General features: G+C 46.9%; 1 protein-coding gene across 1 annotated transcript in view; it reads right to left on the bottom strand.

Annotated features, from left to right (window-relative positions):
• The window catches only part of NMT2 (N-myristoyltransferase 2), a 96,764-nt gene that overhangs the window by 11,572 nt on the left and 58,788 nt on the right, over positions 1–26,404 (bottom strand). The window contains exons 4-7 of the mRNA XM_040352413.1: positions 25,979–26,097; positions 13,782–13,873; positions 10,892–11,008; positions 6,197–6,367 (exon numbers count right to left, since the gene is read on the bottom strand). Of these exons, the coding sequence (XP_040208347.1) occupies positions 6,197–6,367; positions 10,892–11,008; positions 13,782–13,873; positions 25,979–26,097 (499 nt within the window). The remainder of the gene's footprint in view (positions 1–6,196; positions 6,368–10,891; positions 11,009–13,781; positions 13,874–25,978; positions 26,098–26,404) is intronic.

The raw sequence follows: 26,404 nt of genomic DNA, 5'->3' as shown, positions 1-26,404 counted from the left end.
AATCAATAGAACATTTCACCCAGGCAGAAGATAAAAAAAAATCTACCAACATAGCAACAAGTGATGAAAAGATGATAATTTTTCCTATTGGCTAAAATATAAAACGTCGAAGTACAAAAACGTCGGACGACGCTGTATGCAAACGCGTAAATAAGCATGAATACGCGCGACAAAACGCCGGAAAAAACGACCAAATAAGCTACGCTCAGGTGTGAATGCAGCCTAACAACCCCTTTAAAGCAGCTGTATAGGCAGAAGTTGTTTTTTATCTTAATGCACCCATGGCCCCTGCTGCTGTCAAAGTCAGTGAGCCAATGAGGAGAAAAAGGGGTGGGGCTGCGGTTCAGCTCGGGTGCCCCAAATAGCAAGCTGCTTGCTGCAGGGGGCGTTTAACAGGAGGGAGGAGCCAGGAGCCCCGGGGAGGGACCCGAGAGGAGGATACGGGCTGCTCTGTGCAAAATCACTGCACAGAGCAGGTAGGTATGACATGTTTGTTATTTAAAAAAAAAGGGGGGGGGGGGACTTTACACTCACTTTAAGCCTAGGTTTACATTGCAGCGATCGGTGCAACGCAGACTTTGCGGCACTGAACCGATTCCCAAAAGTAGTTTCTGTTCTACTTTTGGCGACTTCGGGGTGCGATTTGTATAGACATCTGTGCAGCACCCCGCACAGATGTCTCTGAAATTGCCCCCGAATTCGGGACGGACATGTGGAAATGAAATTGTGCGAGTTCAGCTGAACTTGCACGATTTCATTCCCGCTATCCGTGTGAACCTGGGCTTATTAAACAAATTAGAAGCCGACTGGATACTATGCACAGCTGCACCAAAATCTGAGTGCACCCGTTTTACTAAACCGGACCCTCACAAGTCAATATTTGCCTGGGCTTTGAAGGGAAGGATATGGTATGAATTGAGTAATTTAGCAAAAAAAAATTGGGCAGGGCTGACACTACAAAATCCACATATATGCTGTGAGTGGACAGCCCACAACAGGACTGGCAGATATATGGGCATTTTCTGTGCTTGCAGAAGACCTGTACATGCACTAAATACTACAGAGATGTACTGCATGTTTTTTGCATTGATTTACGCTTCAAAGAAAATATGGAAAAAATATTGTTCAGTGTTACAAAGATCCTATAGAAGCGCTGGAATGAATGTCCAAAACACTTACTATTTTTTTTCTGGGGCAGAAGGAAAAGGAGGCACACAACCCTCCTGCATCCATCAGGCCTGTTAGCCATAGATCACATTGTGTGGGTAAAGATTTACCATTTTAAAACCAACATGGCAGCTCCCATGACTGATACCAAGCAGCAAAAAAAAAAAATGCCTAGACCAGTGGTCTCCAAACTGTGGCCCGAGGGCCAGATCCGGCCCTTTGCTTGCCTTTATCCGGCCCTTGGAGCTCTATCCCTCCCAATGATACGAGACACTATTCTGCCATCTGACACCGATAATGGAGCACCATTTCTCCCACCGACACCACTAATGGGGCACTATTCCTCCCTATGATACCAGCAATGGGGCACTATTCCTCCCCCTAATACCAGGAAAATGTTCACTCCCGCTGGCCAAAGTCCGGCCCTCCAAGAGTCTGAAGGACAATAAACCGGCCCTTTGTTTAGAATGTTTGGAGACCCCTGGCCTAGACCATTCAACTGAAAACTTCAACTGGCATGTGGCATAGCAAAGATTCAAAAGATACCTTCTCCTGGGTGGTCTTTGGAGAGCTGGACAGCTAAACTGGCATTCAACATTGCCAGCGTAGTGTTATAAAAACACAAACAGAATGCGATTCTGGGTGCACAAAATATTTGTTTCATGATTTACAAAGTTATTTTCCTTACACCATTATGCCTACAGAAGAATGGCACAGCCCTTTTTAAGCACTAGAGGGGACAGACACAGAATGTTCTCTGATTCCAGATCACTCTGAATAAGGCCGGCAAAGAAAACCATTCTGAGGATCATAGTGTGGCTCACGCATACCAAGTCTCCCTCTTGTTTGAAAAGTGTGTTTAGAATCCCAGTCACAGACCCTCTTCGGTGCACAACGTCTCTACACTAAGCCAAGGTCCGCTATTTGTCAAGCTAATCTATAAAACCGAACCAGAAATGGGGGGGGGGGGGCTGTACCTTATTACCAGACAATGCCAGAAGCTTCCACATATCCGTCCAGTGACTTAAACACCCCGCTGATACAAAGCCAGTCCAACATCCAATAGGCTGCCATTTATTCATTTCTGGTTTTTATATTAACTTCCCCACTGTCCCGCAAGTCCCATTAAAAAGTTTTGAGCTCACGGGGGGTTGGAAGGATCAGCGATGATGTGGTTACCGATTGGCTGTAACAGTGGTCACAAGATCGAGAGCTGGTCCCGTTAGTTAGTCTTTGACAGCTCGGTTACTGTGCTGGGAGGGCACTCTCAGCACTGAAATATTAGATGCCCAATGAAGCATGTGTATGGGCATTAAAAGAAGAACTCTGAATGAATGGTTCGGCCGTGTGAACGGAGCCCAGCACAGCCGCGCGTTTTATGCGGGGAACTTCTTCCCGTACTGCTGTCACAGGGAGTGCGGGGATCAGTTAGTGGCTGCTGCAGTGGGAACATGTTACATCCTTCACCCTAAAAATGGGTGGCACATGTAACATATTCCTAAAGGTGAACTTTTCCTTTAAAGAGATTGTAAACCTCCGGGGAAAAAAAACCTGCAGGACAAAGGCAAAATGATCTAGTATGCCTAGCATACTAGCTCATTATGAAATACTCACCTTAGAATGATGCCCTGCAGTGCCGCCCGCACTCCACTCACACGGCCGACATCTTTCCATCATACTTCCGGGCTCCTGCGCTGTAATTGGCCGGAGCCGAGATGACGTCACTCCCGTGCATGTGCGCAGGAGTGATGTCACGACACGGGCCCTGAACGAAACGGCACCAGTGGCCCGTTTCTTCAGTGTGCATGCACCGATGACGTTGGCAGCAGCACATATAGTGAATATCTTCTAAACTGTGCGAGTTTAGGAGATGTTCACAGTACCTACAGACAGGGCCGGTGCAAGGATTTCTGCCTACACAAGCGAAGCTCCATTTTGGCACCCCCCCCCCCCCCCAACGGCCACCCACCTCCCTTGCAAAAATGTTTCTTTCAATAATTTTTTTATATAAAAAAACACACTAATTTGTGCTTTTGTAACCACGCCACACCAGAAATTCTTAGTATAATATACACCATACTACTAAATGTAAAACATACTGGACCCCTTTACATTACACAGCACCATACACCACTGGACCCCTTTACATTACATAGCACCCTGCACCTCTGGACCCCATTACACAGACACCCCCAACAGTTCAGACCCCCCAACAGTGCAGACCCCCACAGTACAGACACCCCTATAGTGCAGACCCCCACAGTACAGACACCCTTACAGTGCAGACCCCCACCCGACATACAGACACCCCTACAGTGCAGACCCCCACCCCTATAGTGCAGACCCCCACAGTACAGACACCCCTACAGTGCAGACCCCCATACCCCACAGTACAGACACCCCTATAGTGCAGCCCCCCACAGTACAGAAACCCTTACAGTGCAGACCCCAACCCGACACAGTACAGACACCTCTACAGTGCAGACCCCCACCCCTATAGTGCAGACCCCCACAGTACAGACACCCCTACAGTACAGACCCCCCTATAGTGCAGACTCCCACAGTACAGACACCCCTACAGTGCAGACCCCCACCCCTATAGTGCAGACCCCCACAGTACAGACACCCCTACAGTACAGACCCCCCTATAGTGCAGACTCCCACAGTACAGACACCCCTACAGTGCAGACCCCCACAGTACAGACACCCCTACAATGCAGACACCCCTACAGTGCAGACTAGAGGTAGACCGATATGGGTTTTTCTCTGGCCGATACCGATGCCGATATTTCAAAATTGGGGCGGCCGATGGCCGATATTTTTTTTTTTTTTTCATTATCTCAGAAAATCTAGGTTGGGGAGGAGGTTATTGTTTAGGGTGGAGAGGTAAAGTGCAGCCTATCAGTGTCCAACAGTGCCACCTCATTAGTGTCCACCAGTTCAGCCTGTCAGTGCAACCTCATCACTGCCTACCAGTTCAGCCCATTAGTGTCCATCAGTGCCACCTCATTACTGCCCACCAGTGCCACCTCATAATTATTAAAAAAGAAAAAAAAATACAATCTTAGTCATTTTAAGGAGGGGGGTACAGAGAGGTGGTTGTGGAGGAGGGGGGTACAGAGAGGTGGTTGTGGAGGAGGGGGGGTACAGAGAGGGCTATAAAGCTACTTCTCTGTGCCCCCTCCTCTACCGCCACCTCTCTGTACCCCCTCCTCTACAGCCACCTCTCTGTACCCCCCTCCTCTACAGCCACCTCTCTGTACCCCCCTCCTCTACAGCCACCTCTCTGTACCCCCCTCCTCTACAGCCACCTCTCTGTACCCCCCTCCTCTACAGCCACCTCTCTGTACCCCCCCTCCTCCACAGCCACCTCTCTGTACCCCCCCTCCTCCACAGCCACCTCTCTGTACCCCCCTCCTCTACAGCCACCTCTCTGTACCCCCCCTCCTCCACAGCCACCTCTCTGTACCCCCCCTCCTCCACAGCCACCTCTCTCTGTACCCGCCTCCTCCACAGCCATGTGTTGTGGAGAGGGTGGATGGTGCTAGGCGTGGGTGGGGATGCGTTGTGGAGAGGGGTGGGTGGGGATGCGTTGTGGAGAGGGGTGGGTGGGGATGCATTGTGGAGTGGGATGGATGGTGCTTGGCGTGGGTGGTGATGCGTTGTGGAGAGGGGTGGGTGGTACCCGACTCCTCCACAGCCACCTCTCTCTGTACCCGCCTCCTCCACAGCCATGTGTTGTGGAGAGGGTGGATGGTGCTAGGCGTGGGTGGGGATGCGTTGTGGAGAGGGGTGGGTGGGGATGCATTGTGGAGTGGGATGGATGGTGCTTGGCGTGGGTGGTGATGCGTTGTGATGCGTTGTGGAGAGGGGTGGGTGGTGCTGGGTGTGGGTGGGGATGTGTTGTGGAAAGGGATAGATGGTGCAGGGGATGCGTTAGAGAGGGATGGATGGTGCTGGGTGGGGATGAAGAGGATTGTGTTGCATTGTGAAGATGGATGAGGATGACTCTGTGGGGATGAGAGTTACATTGTGAAGAGGATCTCCACAATGTAACTCTCCTATCCACCCAGAGTCATCCTCATCCATCTTCACAATGCCAGCCTGTCAACCTCAGCCAGGTTTCCCTTTAAACAGTAGTTTAATTAAAGTCTGCAGGGGGGGGGCACAGTAACACACACAATTTCTGTGACTTACCCTCCATCCATGCTGCTTCCTAACATCAATAACATCATTAGCATGTGACAAACCCGATCGTGGCCAGCACTAGCTAAACTTCTCTTCTCTTCTCTCCTGCTGAAGGGAGCATGCTGGCTGCTTGTAATTTTTTTTGTGATGGACGCTGATGAGCTGACCAGCCAATCTGCAGGCACCTAGCCCTATCAAGTGCCTGCAGATTGGCTGGTCAGCTCATCAGCGTCCATCACAAAAAAAATGACAAGCAGCCAGCATGCTCCCTTCAGCAGGAGAGAAGAGAAGAGAAGTTTAGCTAGTGCTGGCCACGATCTCCTGCTGGGGGGAGTTACTAGTCAGGCAGCAGAGACTCGGTTTGTCACATGCTAATGATGTTATTGTTCTTCTGCAACAGCTCACCGGGGGAGGGGGCGGGGCAGTGCGGTGCCAGTGAAACTTTTTCTCCCTCCCTTCTCCTCTACAGACGCCGTTCCCGCAACTCGAGCCCTGGAGCTGGACACCGGGCGCCGGAGGGCGGCGGCAACTCCGGACAGTAAATAAAAAAAAAAAAAAAGGTCATCTTTCCGCCCCATCCCAGGCTGCGGACCTGCCCGCCCCAAGCGGCCGCTTGGTCCGCCTGGTGGTTGCGCCGGCCCTGCCTACAGATAAGCTTTATTATAGGCTTACCTGTAGCTACCAGTGGTGTAACAGAGTTTACAACCACTTTAACCTTAACAAGACACGGTCACTTTGCAAATGCTTTGAAATGTACTTTGAGCTTATCCTACTTCCCTTAAAAAAGCTTAAAATCGGTCATGGTAGAAAGAATAAATTCAGTTCTATACCAGTCTCATACCTGCATGTAGACACGGGCTTTGGTAAAACGACCCCCGCTGTGTACACAGCTTGGAAAATTCCTTCTAGATTGACTCTTCTGGTGATCTCTCGGATGAGAACAGGAGCAACGCGTTTCGATCGCAGCTTCTTATGGACACAAAGAAAATTAACCTCTACCATCTTCTTTAAACTGGGACAAGCAAACAGAACAAAATAATATATTAGGAAGAGCTCAGTGTAAACATTATTCATTCAGACAAGCCCATCTTTTTGTTTGCAAAGTGATCCATACTTAAATATTAATACAAATCTATGCTACTAGTCTTGCTGAGATGCGAGAGTAAGGCCCCTTTCACACTTGTGCGACTTATCCTGCGACTTGGGAGTGCAGAGCCCCACAGGACTGAGCTTTTTTCTGTGGGCCTGTTTTTTTGTGTATCTTCCTTTGTGAGGGAAGCATGCTGCATGGCGCACTCCCAACGCAAAGACCGGGCTCTCACGGAGAGCCTCGAGACCAATTCCATGGTCATCTGATCGCTGTGATAGCCTCTGATTGGCTATCACAGTGGTTAGTCACTGTTAAGCTTGCCCACGTTTCTTTTTTTTTTTCTCTGTAAATATATGTGTCGAAAAAAAATAAAAAAATAAAAATAGATCAAGTTAAATTAGTTAGTGTTTAGGTCAAGGTCAGGGTCAATATTTTTTACAGGATTCTTTTTAGTATCAGTGGCCCGGATTCAAAGAGATCTGCGCTCTATTTGCGGAGGCGCAGGGCAACGATTTTGCGCTGCCCTCGATTCACGGAGCAGTAGCTCCGTAAATTGCGAGGGCGCGCTGGCAAAATTGCCCGGCGTAAGCGCGCGCAATGTAAATGATCCCGCCGGGGGCGGGAATCATTTAAATTAGGCGCGTTCCCGCGCCGATCGTAAAGCGCATGCGCCGTCGGGAAACTTGCCCGACGTGCATTGCGGCAAATGACGTCGCAAGGACGTCATTTGCTTCAAAGTGAACGTGAATGGCGTCCAGCGCCATTCACGTATCACTTACGCAAACGGCGTGAAATTCAAATTTCACGACGCGGGAACGGGGGGTATACTTTATAATTGGCTGCCCCTACTATTAGAAGGGGCAGCCTTACGCTAAAGACGCCGTACGGAAACTCCGTAACTTGCGTACGCAGGGCCCGCGCAACATTGTGAATCGGCGTAAGTATGCAATTTGCATACTATACGCTGACCACAATGGGAGCGCCCCCTAGCGGTCAACACAAGAATGCAGCCTAAAATCTGCGTGGCATAAGAGCCTTATGCCACACAGATTTTAGGCTGCAGTCGGCGTAACGAGTTCTCTGAATCAGGAGAACTTGTTACGCCGGCGCAAGTCAGCAATTGCGCTGCGTAACTATGGTTACGCAGGCGCAATTGCTTACTGAATCTGGGCCAGTGTGTTTTAGGTAGGATTTAAAAAAAAAAAAACGCAATGGGCACTATTGTATTGGAGCTGTACTACGGATACATACAAATAACATACACATGTGGTAGTGCTGCAATCCTCAGGAGAATTTAATCTTGGGTTGTTCTTTGATGGAAAAATATGGTAACAGCAAGAAATACACAGCTACATTTTTTTTTTAACTATTTTGGGCAAGTTTTCCTTTAATAATAAAAAAAAATTCAGGTTTTTAGAAGATATCCATTACCATTTACCACCAAATGAAAGCCCAATTAGTCCAGAAAAAACAAGGTATAATCCACCTGGATGCACAAAGTAGTGATATGTACAGTTTTATGAGCAAAATTGTGCTTAGGCATTTTCGATTTGTTTTAGCCATAGGTGTGAAGGGGTTAATGAACTGTATTTGTCTCCTTCAAACACTAGATGGTGCACTTCCTATAGTATAGAAGTATAGAAGGAAAAGTCCTTGTCACAGATTCTGGGGATGCATATTTCACAGAACGTCCTTCCTCTTCCTAGGGGCTGCTAAGAGATTTATGCACCGATAATTATTATACTTGTTAGATTTGTCACTGAAACTATTTTGCATATTTGGGACTTGAGTAAATTTAAAAAATAAATGAAACGCACACATTTATAACATGGTCATGTACATTGCAATTGGCTTAAAGGATAAGTTCACCTTTTGTAACATGTTGCCACCATATTCAGTGTAGAACATGCTACAGATGCCCCCACACCCCCCTCAATCCCCTGTTTTGACAGCAAGTGGCCCGTCTTCTCCCCCCACCAATGTCACAATCTAAAAAAATAAATAAAAAAACATGCCCGCCCAGCCACATCATTCATTCACAGTGTTCGTTTAAAGCGGAGCTCCACCCTAAAGTGGAACTCCCGCTGATCGGCACCCCCCCCCCCTCCGGTGTCACATTTGACACCTTTCAGGGGGGAGGGGGGTGCAGATACCTGTCTACCATGGGAGAGACCTGTCAAAGTGGGCCAGTCTTGATGAAGTCCAGGACCAAATTTTTGTCCCAGTCCAGGACCAAATTTTTGTCCCAGTCCAGCCCTGATTTGCACCCACTTTCGGCCACATAGTCTCGGGCAGAACGTCACATCCCGTCCTCCCCCCGTTGTGCTCTGGGAACACTCGGCTCCCAGAGCACAGCAGGAGCCAATCAGCAGGCACAGCGCAACTCGCGCATGCGCCGTAGGGAACCGGGTAGTGAAGCCGGAGCGCTTCACTTCCTGGTTCCCTCACTGAGGCTGGCAGGGGGGCAGCAGAGTGACGAGCGATCGCTCGTCCTCTGCTGAGGACGGCGCTGGACTCCAGCACAGGTAAGTGTCCTAATATTATAAGTCAGCAGCTGCAGTATTTGTAGCTGCTGGCTTTAAATTTTTTTTTTTCATGGCACATCTGCTTTAATGTGAAAACTACAAGTACCTACAGACTTTGCAACTGTCAGCTTGTAGTTCTCAATGAACTACCAGGGCGGCGTTGAGCTCTCTAGGTAGTTCATTGAGCTTCTTGTCAGTGCAACTGCCTGCCCATACCGGAGGTAAGTCTGCAGGACCCGGGCATTACACCCACAATCTGCTGGTCGCAGGTGCAAAGCTTTACAAGCTGCTAATAAGAAATAAATGCATATTTGTTTACCAGCAACATCTATTTTTTTTTTTTTGTAACGGTGAACTTATCCCATTAATTTGGTTATATCCTCTTTTACGACAGATTTTAAGCCCCGTGACATATCATATGGCAAGATGGGATTTGGTAATGGCCAGACTGTTACTAGATTTAACCACTTCCCGACGGCCGTACGACTATATACGGCCGCCGGGTGGCTCTGAATCTCTGGGAGGCCGTGTTTTTACGGCCGCCCCTTTTCGCGTTCCCCGCGCGCGCTCCCGAGCGCGCAGCGGGGAACTGCTGTGCTGGCCGTGTCCCTTGGACACAGCCAGTCACAGATCGCCGTGAACGGCCAATCGGAGCGGCCGTTTCCTAGGCGATCTGTGCGGCCAATGAGAGATGATCTCATATGTTTACATATGAGATCATCTCTCATTCCCGGCTCTCGCAGACAGCGGTGCTGTCAGGGGAGAGAGGAGACGGGTCTGTGTCTCTTGTACATAGAGACACAGATCGGTCACCCCCCCAGTCACCCCCCCTCCCCCACAGTTAGAACACTAATTAGGATACACATTTAACCCCTTCCTCACCCCCTAGTGTTAACCCCTTCCCTGCCAGTCACATTTATACAGTAATTAGTGCATATTTATAGCACTGATTGCAGTATAAATGTGAATGGCGCCAAAAATGTGTCAAAAGTGTCCGATGTGTCCGCCATAACGTCGCAGTCCCAATAAAAATCGCAGATCGCCGCCATTTCTAGTAAAAAAAAAAATGTATACAGTAATTAGTGCATATTTATAGCACTGATTGCAGTATAAATGTGAATGGCGCCAAAAATGTGTCAAAAGTGTCCGATGTGTCCGCCATAACGTTGCAGTCCCAATAAAAATCGCAGATCGCCGCCATTTCTAGTAAAAAAAAAATTTATACAGTAATTAGTGCATATTTATAGCACTGATTGCAGTATAAATGTGAATGGCGCCAAAAACGTGTCAAAAGTGTCCGATGTGTCCGCCATAACGTCGCAGTCCCAATAAAAATCGCAGATCGCCGCCATTTCTAGTAAAAAAAAAAAAATAATAATAATAATTCTGTCCCTTATTTTGTAGGCGCTATAACTTTTGCGCAAACCAGTCGCTTATTGCGATTTTTTTTTTTTTTTTTACTAAAAATATGTAGAATACGTATCGGCCTAGACTGAGGATAAAAAAAAAAACGTAAAAAAAAAAAATTGAGCTATTTATTATAGCAACAAGTAAAAATATTTTTTTTTTTTTCAAAATTGTCGCTCTATTTTTGTTTATAGCGCAAAAAATAAAAACCGCAGAGGTGATCAAATACCACCAAAAGAAAGCTCTATTTGTGGGGAAAAAAGGACGTTAATTTTGTTTTCGAGCCACGTCGCACGACCGCGCAATTGTCAGTTAAAGCGACGCAGTGCCGAATCGCAAAAAGTCCTCTGGTCAGGAAGGGGTTTAAGTGCCCAGTATGGAAGTGGTTAATATACTTCTAGTGGAAAGAAGGTTTAGAAGTGTAGTTTACCTTCAAACCTCTAGCAAGCTGGGACAGAAAAAGGATGAATCTGGGCACTTTGAATTGAAAAAACTTTTAGATAGTTTCACTTACCTGTCATAAATACGGATAGTGGCGGGAACGGCGCTTATAAAGCCCACTAATTTTTTGTTGGAAGACACTCTGACTCCGCAGTGCCACTGGGATAACCACCCAGGAGGACGAAGTGCCCTTTAAAAGACATCATTAGAATAAAAATGATGGACAGATCATTGTATGTGATGAAAATTAAAAGTACAGTCCAAGTAAAAAGAAACTTTAAAGTAGAAGAAAAGACTGATAGCCAGATTCAGAGACGTTTACGCCGGCGTATCAGTAGATACGCTGTCATAATTCTGAATATAAGCCGTCGTACATTTAAGTGTATTCTCAAATTGAGATACACTTAAATGTAGCTAAGATACGACTGCCTGCGTCGTCGTATCTTAGCTATCTAGTTCCGCCGGCCGCTAGGGGCGTGAACGCTGATTTACGCCTAGAATGCGTAAATCAGCAAGATACGCCTATTCACAAACGTACGCTTGCCCGTCGCAGTAAAGATACGCCGTCTAGTTGTGTGCTCTTGTACCTCCCACTCAAAAAAGCCCAACATTTACACCCGTAGGCCTTTTTTAGACGCCAAGACATCACTGAAAGCACAGCCTTCATCAACACTCCGTCCTCTCCCCTGAGGCAGCAGCTTACTGACACAGGGGAACTAGAGCCGCAGGATCACGCGGCCGGGCCGCAGGATCACGCGGCCGGGCCGCAGGATCACGCGGCCGGGCCGCAGGATCACGCGGCGCCGGGCCGCGTGATCACGCGGCCGGGCCGGACTAAAAAGAGGCAAGTAGATATTTTTATCGGCTTAGGCAGGATAGATGGAAAAAGGGGGCGGGAACATTTTTAAAGAGGAACTCCAGCCATTTTCAAGTCATCAGCTACAAATACTGTAGATGCTGACTTTTAATAAACTGGTACTCACCGGCCCAGAGATCTATGCTCTCATCACTGGGCCGCTTCTTTGCCAGTCTTCAGACCCCCAGACACTACCATCTTGAGTGTGGAAAACCAGCTGTGACTTCCTGCTGGCTCACAGCCAGCTCCCTTATGCGAATGCGTGAGATGAGCTGCACTTTCTCAATGGTCCCGCAGCCTCCTGGGACCTGTAATGTGTCCCAGGAGGTTGCAGGCGGCGGGGCTGAACTTCCACCTGGCTCACCTAGTGGGAGTGGATACCTGTCATAACTAGGTACCTGCTCTCTAAAAAAAAAAAATGTAATAAAAAAAATGATACAATAATGGCAGAGGAGGGGAGGAGGAGTGGAACCTCCGATTCTATGTGCAGTTCTGCTTAAAGAATACATTTAGACTTCGGCTTTTGTTCCACTTTAATTTTTTATATGCACACAGAGATCGCAACTGTTCTAATGCTGTGTCTTCTGGTTATATGGGGACCCCCGTTCGATCATCTTTTTTGTAAACTACAAGCTCAATGCTTTCCCGGTATACAGAAATTCCGAAGTATTGGCTGAAATTGTTCTTTATAACAGAAGTACTCAAGCAAAGCTCATATTAGCATTGAACACTACAAGCCAAAACCTGGTCATACATTTGATGGTAAATACGAAACAGCGGCATTACTCAAAAATCACCACAAAGACCCTAAAGTAAGGTTTCAGAGCCGTGTGTATACATTAGAGGGCTACCGGAAAAAAACATGAACTAATGGAAGGAGTGCCAGGCCAAAGATTGAGAGAGTCCAAATTCATTAGTTTATAGAAAAAAAAAAAAAAAAAAAAAGAAGAAAAGCCAACACATTTTGGGGATGAGAAAAATCTCCCCCTTCATCGGGGCTTCAGTTAAGCCCTTTCCTGCGCTCACTTCTGGCCCTTTAAGAGCTTCTAAATAACGGGTGGTGGGCATTTAGGTCACATATTTGGAAAGCTCACAATTGCAAGTGTGCATCTGGAACTTTCCGATCCCTGCCGGTATGTATGCTGGGAGCGAGCAGTGTGCTCCTTTACAACCCCTTTAAAGTCCATCCTAAAACTAAAATCCCTGCATCTATAGACATCCACAATCCTGGGGGGAAAAAAAAAAAATCAAAAAAAATCGATTTTCTTAAAATCTGAATCGATTTGACCTTGCAACTCGATTCACGATTCAAATAGATTTTTCCCCCAGCCCTAGCTGTCAGCTGCAGATTCACTGTGGAGGCGGGTGCAGAGGAGGCAACCGACAACGGAAGCCCCATAGTAAGTCTATGAGTGACATCACTTCACAGCCGCTGTCAGCTGTGTCCTCTGCCGCTGGAGATCGGTTTGGATCAGCTTCATAAAAAGGTATGTATACCGATTTTTTTTCTTTACAGGGTTTGATAGGTTAGTGTTAGATCGTGGATGTCTATAGATGCAATAATTGTAATTTTTAGATGGATGTCTACATTAAAGGGAAGTTCCAGTCTTTTTTTTATGTTTATTAAAAGTCAGCAGCTACAAAAAGTGTAGCTGCTGGCTTTTAATAAACATACACTCACCTGTTCCACGGTCCAGCGACGTGCCGCTGGGAGCTTCGTTACGGCCCCCCCCCCTTCACCGCCGGCGCCTCCACTGCAACTGTGGGCACCCGGCCGTGACAGCTTTTGGCTTCACGGCCGGGCACTCACTGCGAAACGGCGCAGCACTCCCTGATTGGACAGGCGATCGCCTGGGACCTGTCATGGGTCCCAGGTGATCGCCTACAGGCAGGGGCCACTAAAAGGCGATACGACGCCCCCCAAGAAAATGACATGCCAAATGTGGCATGTAAGGGGGCGAGGACTGGATTAAGCGGAAGTTCCACTTTTGGGTGGAACTCCACTTTAACAATTTTTCTTTTCCCAATAGAGTAGGGAGGAATCTCTCGTCTTGTTCCAATACACCAAATAGAAGAAATCCTAAGGGATGATGCTTTTCATACTCACCACTGTAAAAACTCTGGTGAATAATCAAATCGGAACATGTTATCGTCATCTTCCACATAATTCTCATTCAGTAACGTGTACAGTTCTTTTAGCTGATAAAAAGGAAAACACCAGAAGAGAAAAGAAAAGAATACAAGGTCGTTTAATGCTGAACTTCAAACAGATATAAAAAGACACAAATTGATGCAGCTCCTTACAGATTACTATAAATTAGGGTTGTCCCGATACCGAAGCTAGTATCGAGACTGATACTGAGCATTCGCACGAGTACTTGTACTCGGGGGAAATGCTCCGATGCTTCACCCGATACTTCTTTTTTTTTTTTTTCAGAGAGAGAGCGGGCGGCGAAGGGGCGGAGAGCAGAGCAGAGCAGTGCGGGGAACAATACAGCTTTCATTTGAATAGCTGTGTGTTCCCCCGCCGCGCCTCGTCATATATAGCCCCTCCCCCTTGTCCGGGCACTTTGATAGACAGATCACCCGTCCCAGGATTGGATGGGTGATCTGTCTATCAAAGTCCCCGGACAAGGGGAGGGGCTATATATGACGAGGCGCGGTGGGGGAAAACACAGCTATTCGAATGAAAGCTGTAATGTTCCCCGCGCTGATCAACTAGGCGGCGGAGGGGGGGGACATGGCTGTATTTGTGGGGGACAAGGCTGCATTTGTGGGGGGACATGGCTGCATTTGTGGGGGGACATGGCTGCATTTGTGGGGGGACATGGCTGCATTTGTGGGGGGACATGGCTACATTTGTGGGGGGACATGGCTACATTTGTGGGGGGACATGGCTACATTTGTGGGGGGACATGGCTGCATTTGTGGGGGGGACATGGCTGCATTTGTGGGGGGGACATGGCTGCATTTGTGGGGGGGACATGGCTGCATTTGTGGGGGGACATGGCTGCATTTGTGGGGGGACATGGCTGCATTTGGGGACACATTTTTAAAAAAGTATCGGTATTCGGTATCGGGGAGTACATAAAAAAAAGGATCGGTACTTGTACTCGGTCCTAAAAAAGTGGTATCGGGACAACCCTACTATATATTCATATAAACCCAGTTTATTGAATCCTCTGGTTGTATAATTTAATTTGAATCATCATATAAAATCAAAGATGCCACACGGCACAGCGAAAAAGGTACGAGAAATGTAGGAGGACAAAGGCTTTCTCTGCCTCTAAGCGAAGTCAGTATGGAGCATCAATTATGAGATTATGTCCTCAAAGGCCAGCGATACAGAAAATCGATCTCACAGGGAGGTCTGGAGAGTCAAATCTTTTAAATTTACCCCAAACTATGCCGATTGTAGGATTGCTTTTGTTTGTTTTTCTTAAAGTGTATGTAAGCCAACAATGAATCTTTTACCCGTTCCCTTTTGATTTGTTTAAACACTTCAGCTGCAGAAGATTTACCCCCCCCCCCCCCTTCATGACCAGCCTATGTTTTACAATACGGCACTGCGCTACTTTAACTGACAATTGCGCGGTCGTGTGACGTTGTACCCAAATACAATTTTTTCCCGCAAATAGAGCTTTCTTTTGGTGGTATTCGATCACCGCTGTTTTTTTTTCCGCGCTATAAACAAACAAAAAAAAAATCTTTGACTTTCTGCTATAAAACACAAAAAAATAAATAAAAAAAAGTCAAACTTCATCAATTTAGGCAAATATTTTTTAGAAAAAAATCCCAATAAGCATATATTGGTTGGTTTGCGCAAAGTTATAGAGTCTACAAACTATGGAATAGATTTCTAGAATTTTTTATTTATTTTTTACTAGTAATGGCAGCGATCTTTAGGGGGACTGCGACATTGCAGCAGTCAAATCCAACACTAAGGCCATACATGGTCGAATTTCAAAAGAATTTGCTTTTGAAAATCAGAAATTTCATACGTTTCGTGATTTGATGGCGCCACCATTGATTTAGAAATTCGGCCGACTAAGCCTTCACCTCGTGTTGCTACAGAAAATAATTTTCGTGGCTGGGAATCTTTTCTTTCCGGGAATTTTCTTTTCTTGCACATTTCTTTTTTGATTACATTTCTCGCACGATTTTCCCATCATTGATTAGAAAATCTTTTGTTTTTCCCAAAATTTCCAACATGCCCAATAACTCCAATTTGATGGCCGCACCAAAATTGGCCGTTACTGCAGCCCACTAATGGTGCAAAAATCGAATGAAAATTCTTAGATAAGATTTTCGAAAGAAAGTTCTTTTGAAATTCGACCCGTGAATGGTGAAAGTGACACTTTTTGGGGACCAGTGACAATAATATAGTGATCAGAGCAAAAAATGACGTCACTGGGGGGAGTGGCTTGCGTATGGAGGAGTGAGGGAGTAGGATGGTGAGCTCCCGTCCTCCGCAGCTCCAGGATTAAACTATTGGTTCCAAGGGGACCGCATAATACACACCGCACACCGCTGGCCCAGCAGAGGAGAGTGTGAGGAGCGTGAGGAGAGCCGCTTCGAGGGGTGACCGTGTAACCAGTGCGGTACTGGTAGTAGTAGAGGCAGAGCAGCCCCATCACGACACCCACGTGGAGAGTCGGGAGAGCGGAGCGTGACGCGGCTGACAGGTCAGAGGAGTGGGACGGAGCTGGGTTACAGCGGCAGGTGTGGAGGCTCCCGAGAGCAGCTTGTTCACTGGCTGCTCCTACCTGCCGATACCCACTTGTATTGACGGTCTGCCTGTCCGGAAAATATGATCACTTGCCTGGGGTAAATAGTACTGACAACCCCCGACGCACTCGGCGTCCACGTGGAGAGACGCGAAGAGAGGAAAGCAGGAGACCGGGTACCCTGCTTCCTGGCAGCTGTCAGCTAAGGATATTGTATATTGTACATTGACCGAGCAACATTGAATGTTTAATGTTTAAATATACTCAGAACTCTCTCTATCTCGGCACCGGATTTCTAGGACTTTCCTGATTAAATCTTGACAAATAACAGCTGAGGCTTCAGAGGAGGGGGGAGCTGAATACCTGGATCGTGGGGAGTCCCGGCTACGGGATCAGACAGTAGCAGCGGGGAACACAAGGGATGCTCCCGGGTAGGCAGCGCGAGAGCCGGACATCACGCAACGCGGCTCTGACAGCACAGCCACAGACAACCCACATATTGAGACCTGCAGAACAGCAAGAGATCCAACGGTACTTCCCTGCAATTCAGGGGGGGGGTCGCCTCCCCGAAGGTAAGAGTGGGGTACTGGACGGTAAGGGGCAGACAAGTGGTGCCTTTAATAGGGCTGTACCCCAACATCAAATGTCTATTAGACCGGATATGGAGGGTCTACAGGCTCCCCCACTGAGTCCTTGTTCTTCAGCAGTCCTACCGGGGGGTCCAGCGCCCGTCCCCCCACGAGAGGTTGGGGGGCTCAAGAGTGAGATTGATATTCTGAAAACTCTGATCCAAGCTCTCCCCACTAGGGCCGATATTATTGACTTGATCACCAAAGTGGAAGAGGCACATACCAGGGACTTTGAACAAGTGCAGGGTGAAATACAAGCGTTAGAGGCTCGTACATCTGCAGGGGAGAGCGGGCTGAAGGCTTTGGAGGCGCGGGTGGGGCTATTAGAGGGCGAGAGAGATATGCACAGAGATGTGTCGATCTCTCTGCAATTACAATTGGAAGAGCTCCAGGACAGAAGTCGTCGCAATAATATACGGGTTCGGGGAGTCCCAGAACCAGCAGATCAGGAGGACTTACAAGAGATCATCAAGGGTATTTTGCAGAATTTGATGAATGACCCTAACCCAGTAGATTACGTGATGGACAGAGTTCATAGAGCCCTGGGCCCTAAATCAAAGGACAGCAGACGCCCGCGGGATGTGATCTGTAGATTACATTACTTTTCACACAGGGAGATAATTCTTCGAAAGGCATGGGAGGTCAGCTCAATCGATTTCCAGGGAGCCCCCGTGAAAATTCTACCTGACTTGTCTAACGCCACCCTCCACAGAAGGGCGTTGATTCGCCCGGTCTTGGACCGTGTGAAGGCCTGGGGAGGGTCGTACAGATGGAGGTTCCCTATGTCAGTGCTTATTAAAAAGGGACAAATATCCTTCTGGTTGCGCACAAGGGGCGACCTCCCAGGACTTTATACATTCCTGGAAACTGAACCATTTGCGGTCCCCGACTGGTTACAATTGAACCCCAGAACTGTAGATGTTAAGTAACTTTGAAGCAGGAGAGGAGGAGGGAGGGTGTTGGGGTAGAACTGGATTAATCCCCTCCCCCCCCCCGCTCCCCTGGGTCTCCTTCTTTTCTTTTTTTTTATCTCTTTTTTTGGAGGAGCGGAGGGGGGGGGGGCATGAGAATGAAATGTCTGGTTTACCATTGGACTAAGAGGGACGTTACAACTTGAGGAAAGTTTATTTTTTGCCTTGCCCGGATGGACATATGGATAAATGATATATTGACATGTCACATTTTAAAAGAGAAAACATTTTTTTTTTCTCTCTCTTTTACTTTTTTTTTTTTTTTTTTTTTTTTTTTTTTTTGGGGGGGGGTTTATATAGGTTTGAGGTTTCTGTGTTAGGATGGTGGGGAAACGAGAGTAATATACTGGCAATCTGCTGTCAAGGTAACACGGGAACTCTGGGAGGTCAGGGTAAGGCGGGGGGGTGGGGAGGTATAATGTATGGTAGGGGGCGGGGGCACTAATGATATAGGATATAATGATAAGCATATTTGCTTGTTTTTTTTTTTTTTTTCTTTTTTTTTTTTTTTTTTTCTTTCTCGTTTTTCTTTTTTTGGGGGGTCACAGGGAGGGAGGAGGGAGGGGGGGAGGGAGAGTATACTATAGGATACGTGAGGTCTCAATACGCTACAGTACGTATAAAAGTGATATATAGCATGGTATATAGTATGGTCTAAATTTATAGTCTTAAGATGTGACAGCAGAAGAGAGTTGTCTTTATATATAATTTTTTTTCTTCTCGCCATCTCGGGTAGAATGGCAGTGCCAAAAATGTTTTTTCTTTTTTTTGGCATCCTGATGCTCCCCGGCCGATATCAAGAAACCAGTGACTTAATTAGAGACCTAGGGCTGGGATAAGCAATAGGGGTGGGGGGGGGGGGGGGGGGGGAATTTCGCTCACTCTTTTTTTTTATATATTTATATATATTTTTTCAAAGGCACAGAGGTGGCATGTCTCAGTGAGGAGGTCACATTGGAGGGGGAGGAGATATCACTCGCTATGGGAGGGGGGGGTGGGAGGGAGTCACGTAATATAGTATGTAGAGGGTGGGGGGGGAGGGGGGGGGAAGATGGTGTTTATACTTCCCCAGGGCCTCCCTCCCACTAGGGGGTGTGGGGTATTATAAAACATTGGTTCTTTTTTTTTTTTTTTAAGACACTGTTTTAATCCAGCTTATTTGGGATCCTGGTCGTAAAGAATATCACATGATGAGCACGGGGATATATGGGGGGGGTGGGGGAGATGGAGGATATTAGTGGGATTATAGGGTTAGTAGGGGCCCACCCTTAACTCAGCCAGAGGGATTGATAAATGTAAATGTTTTGAATTTATTGGGCGGGGAGCACGGGGATGCCTGGATTAAATTATCAAGGGGATGGATATCTAGTGACTATAATCAGTACTAACTATTACTACTGCTATTTTTGATGCCGGGAAGAATAACGGATATGAAAGGCCTGAGCGGGGGGCTAAGTCTCAAGGGTAATATAGGGCGTAAAGTGGGAATCGAGGGAAAGGAAGTATCCTGGGGAGGGCATTAGGAGGGGCACTAAGGGGTGGGGGGAACAAATTATTATTATTCTTTTTTTTTGTTTTTTTTTTTTGTTTTTTTCTCTGACATTCTTGGTTGATATTACAAGGCAAGGTTAATGTTTGCAACCAATACTAGATGATGCAGTTCTACCTGGAAGTTTCTTTTGGTCTGGGGGGGTCTCCCCCTCTCCTCCTTTTTTTTTTTTTTCTCCCCTCTCCCTCCCCTTCTTTCTTATATTAGGAGGAAGATATAAGTCCTGTGAGGACTACGGGGAGGGAGAGGGGAAAACTGTTTACATTTTTTTTTCTTTTTTTTGTAGGGGCGGATAGATGGAGCGGGATAGGGGGACGAGGAGGATCCCTCACCGAGGTGTGCGCAAGCAATCTCCCCCGGTTAGGCCAACACTCAGTGGGTGTAGGGGGTTAAGAGTGTCCAAAGCTTTGGCTTGTTGATATCCCTGAAGGGGGGGGGGGAGTATAAGATCTCCTCCCCACTGCTAGGTGATACCAGCTTAGATTAGGGGGGTGGTTCCGGGTTTATTTATTTGTTTTTTCCTTTTTTTTTTTCTCTTTTTTTTTTTTCTGGGGGGGGGGGGTCTTCCTTTTTTTTTTTTTTTTTTTTTTTTTTTTTTCCTTTTTCTCTCCCCTGCGTGGATTATCTCCTCCACGGACATTTCGGTGTGTTATATTTTGGTGGCTCAGGTTTTGGAATATTTGGGTACCCCCGATAGGTACTGTACTGGCTTTAGAAATGGATCCATTGGTAGTGATATCAATCAATGCCAAGGGCTTAAATATACCCGAAAAAAGGAGGATATTAGTGCAGGACTTGAAGAAAAGGGGATGTAACATCGCCTTGGTACAAGAGACCCATTTTAGGACGGGGGGGCCCTCTTTTCTTGCAGGCAGACCCTTCCCGCTGGTATATCACGCGACAAATCCAGAGGCTAAAAGAGGGGGAGTGTCTATCTTAATATCGAACAACACCCCATGGTCATTGACAGAATCCTTGGTGGACCCGGGGGGCCAATATTTGGCCCTGAAAGGGAATATAGGTGGCAAGGTAATAACCCTTGCCACTTTTTACTCCCCCAATACATACCAAGACCGTTTTTTGAGAAGGTTTCTGGATAAACTGGCAGGATTCCAGGAAGGACAGTTGATAATGGGTGGAGATTTGAATATGCCACTTGACCCAAAGCTAGACACATCCTCGGGTGGTTCATCAGTTATGGGGGGGACTCGGAAGAGAGTTCAGCAGATGTTACAACAGGCAAGGTTGACAGATGTATGGAGACTGACGCACCCAGGGGAGCGAGACTATTCATTTTACTCCATCCCGCACAAGAGCTATTCACGTATAGATTATTATTTTATCCCACATAACCAGTTGCACTCTGTAAAGGAGGTAGTAATCGGTGAGATTACGTGGACAGACCATGCACCAATTGTCTTAAAATATACGTTGGGGGACTTGGGGTCAGGAGGGAGGGGGCCCTGGAGATTGAACGAAAGCCTATTGCAGGAGGTGGTGGTATTGGAAGATGTGCGGGAGGAACTGAGGTGGTATTTTGAGGCCAATATGACCCCCAATTGTAACATGGGCGTGGTGTGGGAAGCCCATAAGGCGGTAATAAGAGGAGTTCTAATGAAACACGGGGCAAGGATAAAAAGAGAGAGAGAGCTGAGGGTAACAACCCTTATGACAGAAGTGGCAAATCTGGAGACAAAACACAAACACAACCCCAATCCTGCGCTGGAAAGGGATCTAAGGGCGACTCGGAGAGAAATTACTGAATTACTTCTACAGAGGGCTAAATGGGTAATTCAAAATGGCAGAAGGCAGAATTACGAATTCGGTAATAAAAGTGGAAAACATTTAGCTAATGCACTAAAGGAACAACAGACCAAAACCTATATCCCGTCGATTCAGGGTACAGAGGGGGAGAAAATTGTGCTGCCTAGAGAGATAGCAGAGAGGTTTGGGGATTTTTACAACTCCCTATATAACTTACAAACAAACCCTAAGGACCAGGTGGCAATGGGTAATTACATAGCATCCTCAGGTATCCCGAGCCTAAGACCAGAAATGTCACAGGAAATGGAAAAACCAATTACAATGGACGAACTGCAGCAGGTAGTGAAAAAGGGGAAGGGAGGAAAGGCCCCAGGGCCGGATGGATATACCACTCAATATTACAAAACCTTTATGCCTGAACTGGGTTCAATTATGGTAAATCTGTTTAACGGTCTAGGGGAATCAGGCGCTCTTCATAGCGAGTCATTAAAGGCGGTGATAGCGGTGATTCCTAAAGAAGGAAAGGACCCCTCCCAATGTGGGAGTTATAGACCAATTTCGTTGTTGAACGAAGACCTGAAGCTCTTTGCCAAGATCTTGACAGGGCGGATACAGCAGAACATACCAGGGCTTGTCCACAAAGACCAGGTGGGATTCGTGCAGTTGCGGGAAGCCCGAGACAATACAGTCAAGGCTATGAATTTGATCCATCTGGTAGGCACCACCCGAACCCCATGTGTCTTTTTAGGTACAGATGCAGAGAAAGCATTTGACCGGATCAACTGGCAATTTATGTTTGCAGTGCTAAGGCACATGGGGTTCGGGAGAAAGATGCTGCAGTGGATCGCAAGCAATTACACGCAACCAACGGCACAGGTGAGAGTGAATGGTATATTGTCACCACCTTTTAGACTTTCAAATGGGACAAGGCAGGGCTGCCCCCTGTCACCGCTCTTATTTGCCCTGACGGTTGAACCACTACTGAGCAGGATCCGCCTGAACCCGGGTATCAAGGGGGTGTCTCTGAGAGGTACAGAATATAAAATTTCAGCTTATGCTGATGACATGATGTTCAGTTTGACCAGCCCGAGTGAATCCCTCCCCAACTTGGAACAAGAACTAGGTCTGTACGGTGAGTGGTCAAATTTCAAGATTAATTATGATAAATCGGAGGCGATGGGAGTGGCGATCCCGGGGAGAGAATTAAGGATATTGAAATCAAAATTTAAATTCAAATGGTCTGACACTGCCCTTACATACTTGGGAACCTCCATACCGGCGGACCTAACACAAGTTTTTAAACTTAACTTTTTGCCCCTGTTGTCCAAAACACGGGTCCTCCTGGATGGATGGCATAGGGGGTTTCATTCATGGCTGGGGAGATCTAGCATCATTAAAATGAGTATATTACCCAAATTTTTGTATCTCTTCCAGACCCTCCCGATAGCAATACCCAGATCTTTCTTCAGGCAGGTACAGGCTCTCATTAATAAGTTTATTTGGGCAAATAAACGCCCAAGAATTAAGGCTCATACTATATCACTGGCCAAACGGGACGGAGGAATTGCGGCCCCAGATATTTTTAGATACTACCAAGCAACATTACTGGGTCGACTTATTGACTGGAGCCGACATACTGGAGAAAAGTTATGGCCGGGGCTAGAGCAGGATCAATGCGACAGTGTCCTACAGCGGGCAGCATGGTGCTACCGGGCTCTCCCAACAGAAATGAAAAGACATCCGCTGATAGGCCCCACCTTGCGGGTGGCACACAAGCTATTTGTAAGGGGGGTACTATCGACGGAGGACTCACCCCTTTTTCCTATTTTGGGAAATCCGCAGTTTGTACCAGGGTCATTGAATGGCCCCTTTAGTAAGTTAATGGAACAGGGGTGGTTCCAAGCATCGCATTTCTTGAGGGAGGGCGCTTGGATCCCCAGGCAGGAAATGGAGAGGAAAGACTCGCCCTACCAACTAGACTTTTGGAGATCCTTACAATTGTACCACTTCTTAGACACTCTAAAACCATCAGTTAGATACTGCCGAAGTCTGACAATGTTCGAGAGGTACTGTAGCGGGCAGGGGACTCTACGGCATTCCCTTTCAAGAATCAGTGTGTTACTTAATACTCCATCAGCGGACTCTCAGTTACCCTTTTTTAATAAATGGGAACGGGAACTAGGAAGACCTTTTACAGAAGATCAAAAAACCAAGATAATAGGGAATATTTTCGAAACATCTATGTGTATAAAGACACAAGAGATGAATTATAAAATCTTGCCTCAATGGTATCGGACCCCCGAGATCTTGAGTAAATGTTATCCAGACATGACAGACAGATGTTGGAGGTGTGGACAGGAAGGAGGAACCCTAATGCACATTTTTTGGGCCTGTCCTAAGATTCTAAGTTATTGGAGTAGGGTCCGGGAAATTACACAAAGATTTTGTAGGGAACAACTACCAATTGAATGGTCTTTTTTCATACTTCAGGATGTGGAAATATCAGTGAGGCGTTATAGGAAATCTGTGGTGTGTCATCTCCTGAATGCGGCCCGGGCTTGTATTCCAGGGTTGTGGAAACAGACAAGGGCCCCATCCATTAAGATGTGGCTTAATAGAGTTGAAAACTTGAATAGAATGGAGGACCTAGTATGGACTTCAAGGCAGAAGCGGAGGGTTTACTTGGAAACATGGGCGGAATGGAACATATTCAGATATTCGGAGGAGGGGAAAGCCTTGATGGATGTAGACTAAAGAGGGGATGACTGCTGCGGGGTCCGTGGGGGAGAGACAGGCAGGGGTGCTGCCCTTTTTTTTTTTTTTTTTTTTTTTTTTTTTTTTTTTTTGGGGTCTAATGGATACTGGGGATGGGTTAGGGATTGGGGGGGGGTTAAGTAAAGTAAATAAGGAGATACAGGGGAAACGCCCCAATCACGGCGGGATTTTGGTTTCCCGCTATGAAGGGGACGAAACCGAAATGGGATAATAAAGGTGTTATCAGGGTTAGAGCCCGACTTTTGTGGAGTGAAGGAGGGGGGGAAAACAGGGATAAGAATATTTAAAATGTAATTTGTCTTTCCTTCCCCTGGTTATAAATGAAGAATAATCTGATGGGGAAATGGTTTTTGAAATGTTTGTTTTCTTTTCATGGGTAATCAAATGGATATTCCTGTTATATGTGATCAAAGGGGGTTAAACCAGAGTGGTTTCTTTTTCCTTTTTCTTTTCTTTGGAATGTACCCGTGAATCTCTGTTTTCCTTGTTGTTTAAAATCAAATAAAGGATGATTAAAAGAAAAATGACGTCACTGTAATGACACTGGCAGGGAAGGGGTTAACATCAGGGGCTATCAAATGGTTAAATGTCTTCCCTGGGAGTACTTTCTAACTGTAGGAGATGCTTTGACTGGGGGGAAGACAGACATCCATGTTTCTGCTTAGAAACACAGGATCTCCATCTTCCCCCTCTGACAGAACAGGGATCTGCCTTGATTACATAGGCAGACCGCCCTTCTGCCTTACTCAGTAATGATCGCCGGGTGCCGGCAAACAACAGGTCAGTCGGACCCGCTGATTGGCTCCTATCACAGAGGGAGCAGGTCGCCAGTGGTGTGTGTGCGTGACCCAGACATAGAAATGACGTATGGCTATGTGATTTCGTGCTGAAGGGTGGCCCTGCTGCAGTATATGTTACAGTTTTTTAGGTGGACCTGAACGGGCGCTCCGTGCTCCTCTATGGAGCCACGGATGTCAGAGGTGACATGTCCACTGACATCCGACCCGCTCCGATCCGCCAAAGTGTGACGGAGGAACTTGATGCGGTCTGATAGAACGATACAATATCGGGTCTGTAGGAGATTAGAGTGCAATACTGCACAAATAGCTAAATAGGTTTAATAACTACTGTTTTACCTGCTAATGGATTTACAATTCTGTTCAGCCATTCTTGTAATTTACACACTTCCATCATAATGCATAGCCAGTCAGTTTACACACATTATAGTTCATCGTTGTAGCTTCCAGAGTCATTTTCAGCCTTCACTATGAATCAGTAGGCAGGTGAATCAGGAATGGGCACAGCAGTTACATGAAGTTACATTAATCTTGTGCCCTGTGCTGTCTATCAAAGAGTGTGAATCACAAGAGCAACTGAACAAAATTACAAACCCAGCGAATATGTATCTATATGGACTGTACTGAGGATAAAATCCACACTGCTGACACAGGAAATCGGAGTGATTCAGCGCCCTGGCCACTCTGCGTTGCCGGCTGGCTAGGAGGCAGTGTGGTGCACGAGGCCAGCGCACTGCGCTGCTCCCTTTTTTTCTGTACCAGCTTCATTGAAGTGTACAAAATTTACACTTTTCACTGCAATGTCAGACAGAGCACTGCGCTGCCCGACAGTGCGATTCGGGCCGGCGCGCTGTGTTAGAATGCAACATCTCTGCATATTAACACAGTGCCAGGTTGCATTGCAGTGTGAATGGGATACATAGGAAACAATGGTTTCCCGTGTGTCCTTGCGGTAAAACATCTTTCACTGCATATAGTGTGAGTATTCCCTTAGCCAATTTACTCCAAGTACTTACACACTTGATACTTCACCATCTTACAAAGTGGGCTGGAGGATCGGGACATTATACAGTTCATAATCAGATGACTTACCACCTCTGCATTACTCAGATCCAGAGTGTCCCACATAAAGCCCTGAGGCAGCGAGTATGGCTCTTGACGAATGTTGTCTTTCTCAGGTTCAATAGGACCGTGACAAGTTATAATTTCAGCTAAAATGGAAGAAATAAGAGACATTTTTACAGCATAAAGTAACTCAGGTCACCAATGTGCAGATAAACAAAACATCATCTGGCATATTATTGAAAGGTGAGCCTTCTGATCCATTATCAGGGCAGCTGATAAGGCAGTACAGCCAACCCTCCTGTATTGAACCCGGGCCCCATCAGTTCAAGAGGGGGGGGGGGGCAGGCACCTGTTGAGCAGGAGGTCTGGTTTATAGTCTTATTGCAGACACCGATCTTCTTCAGCCTCCCCCTGCAGCACTGCCAGCTTCCCCCTCTGGCAGCAATGCAGGGG

The sequence above is a fragment of the Rana temporaria genome, chromosome 5 (genome assembly GCF_905171775.1).
Source record: "Rana temporaria chromosome 5, aRanTem1.1, whole genome shotgun sequence".
Lineage (NCBI taxonomy): Eukaryota > Metazoa > Chordata > Amphibia > Anura > Ranidae > Rana > Rana temporaria.
This window is presented reverse-complemented; position numbering and strand designations above follow the sequence as displayed.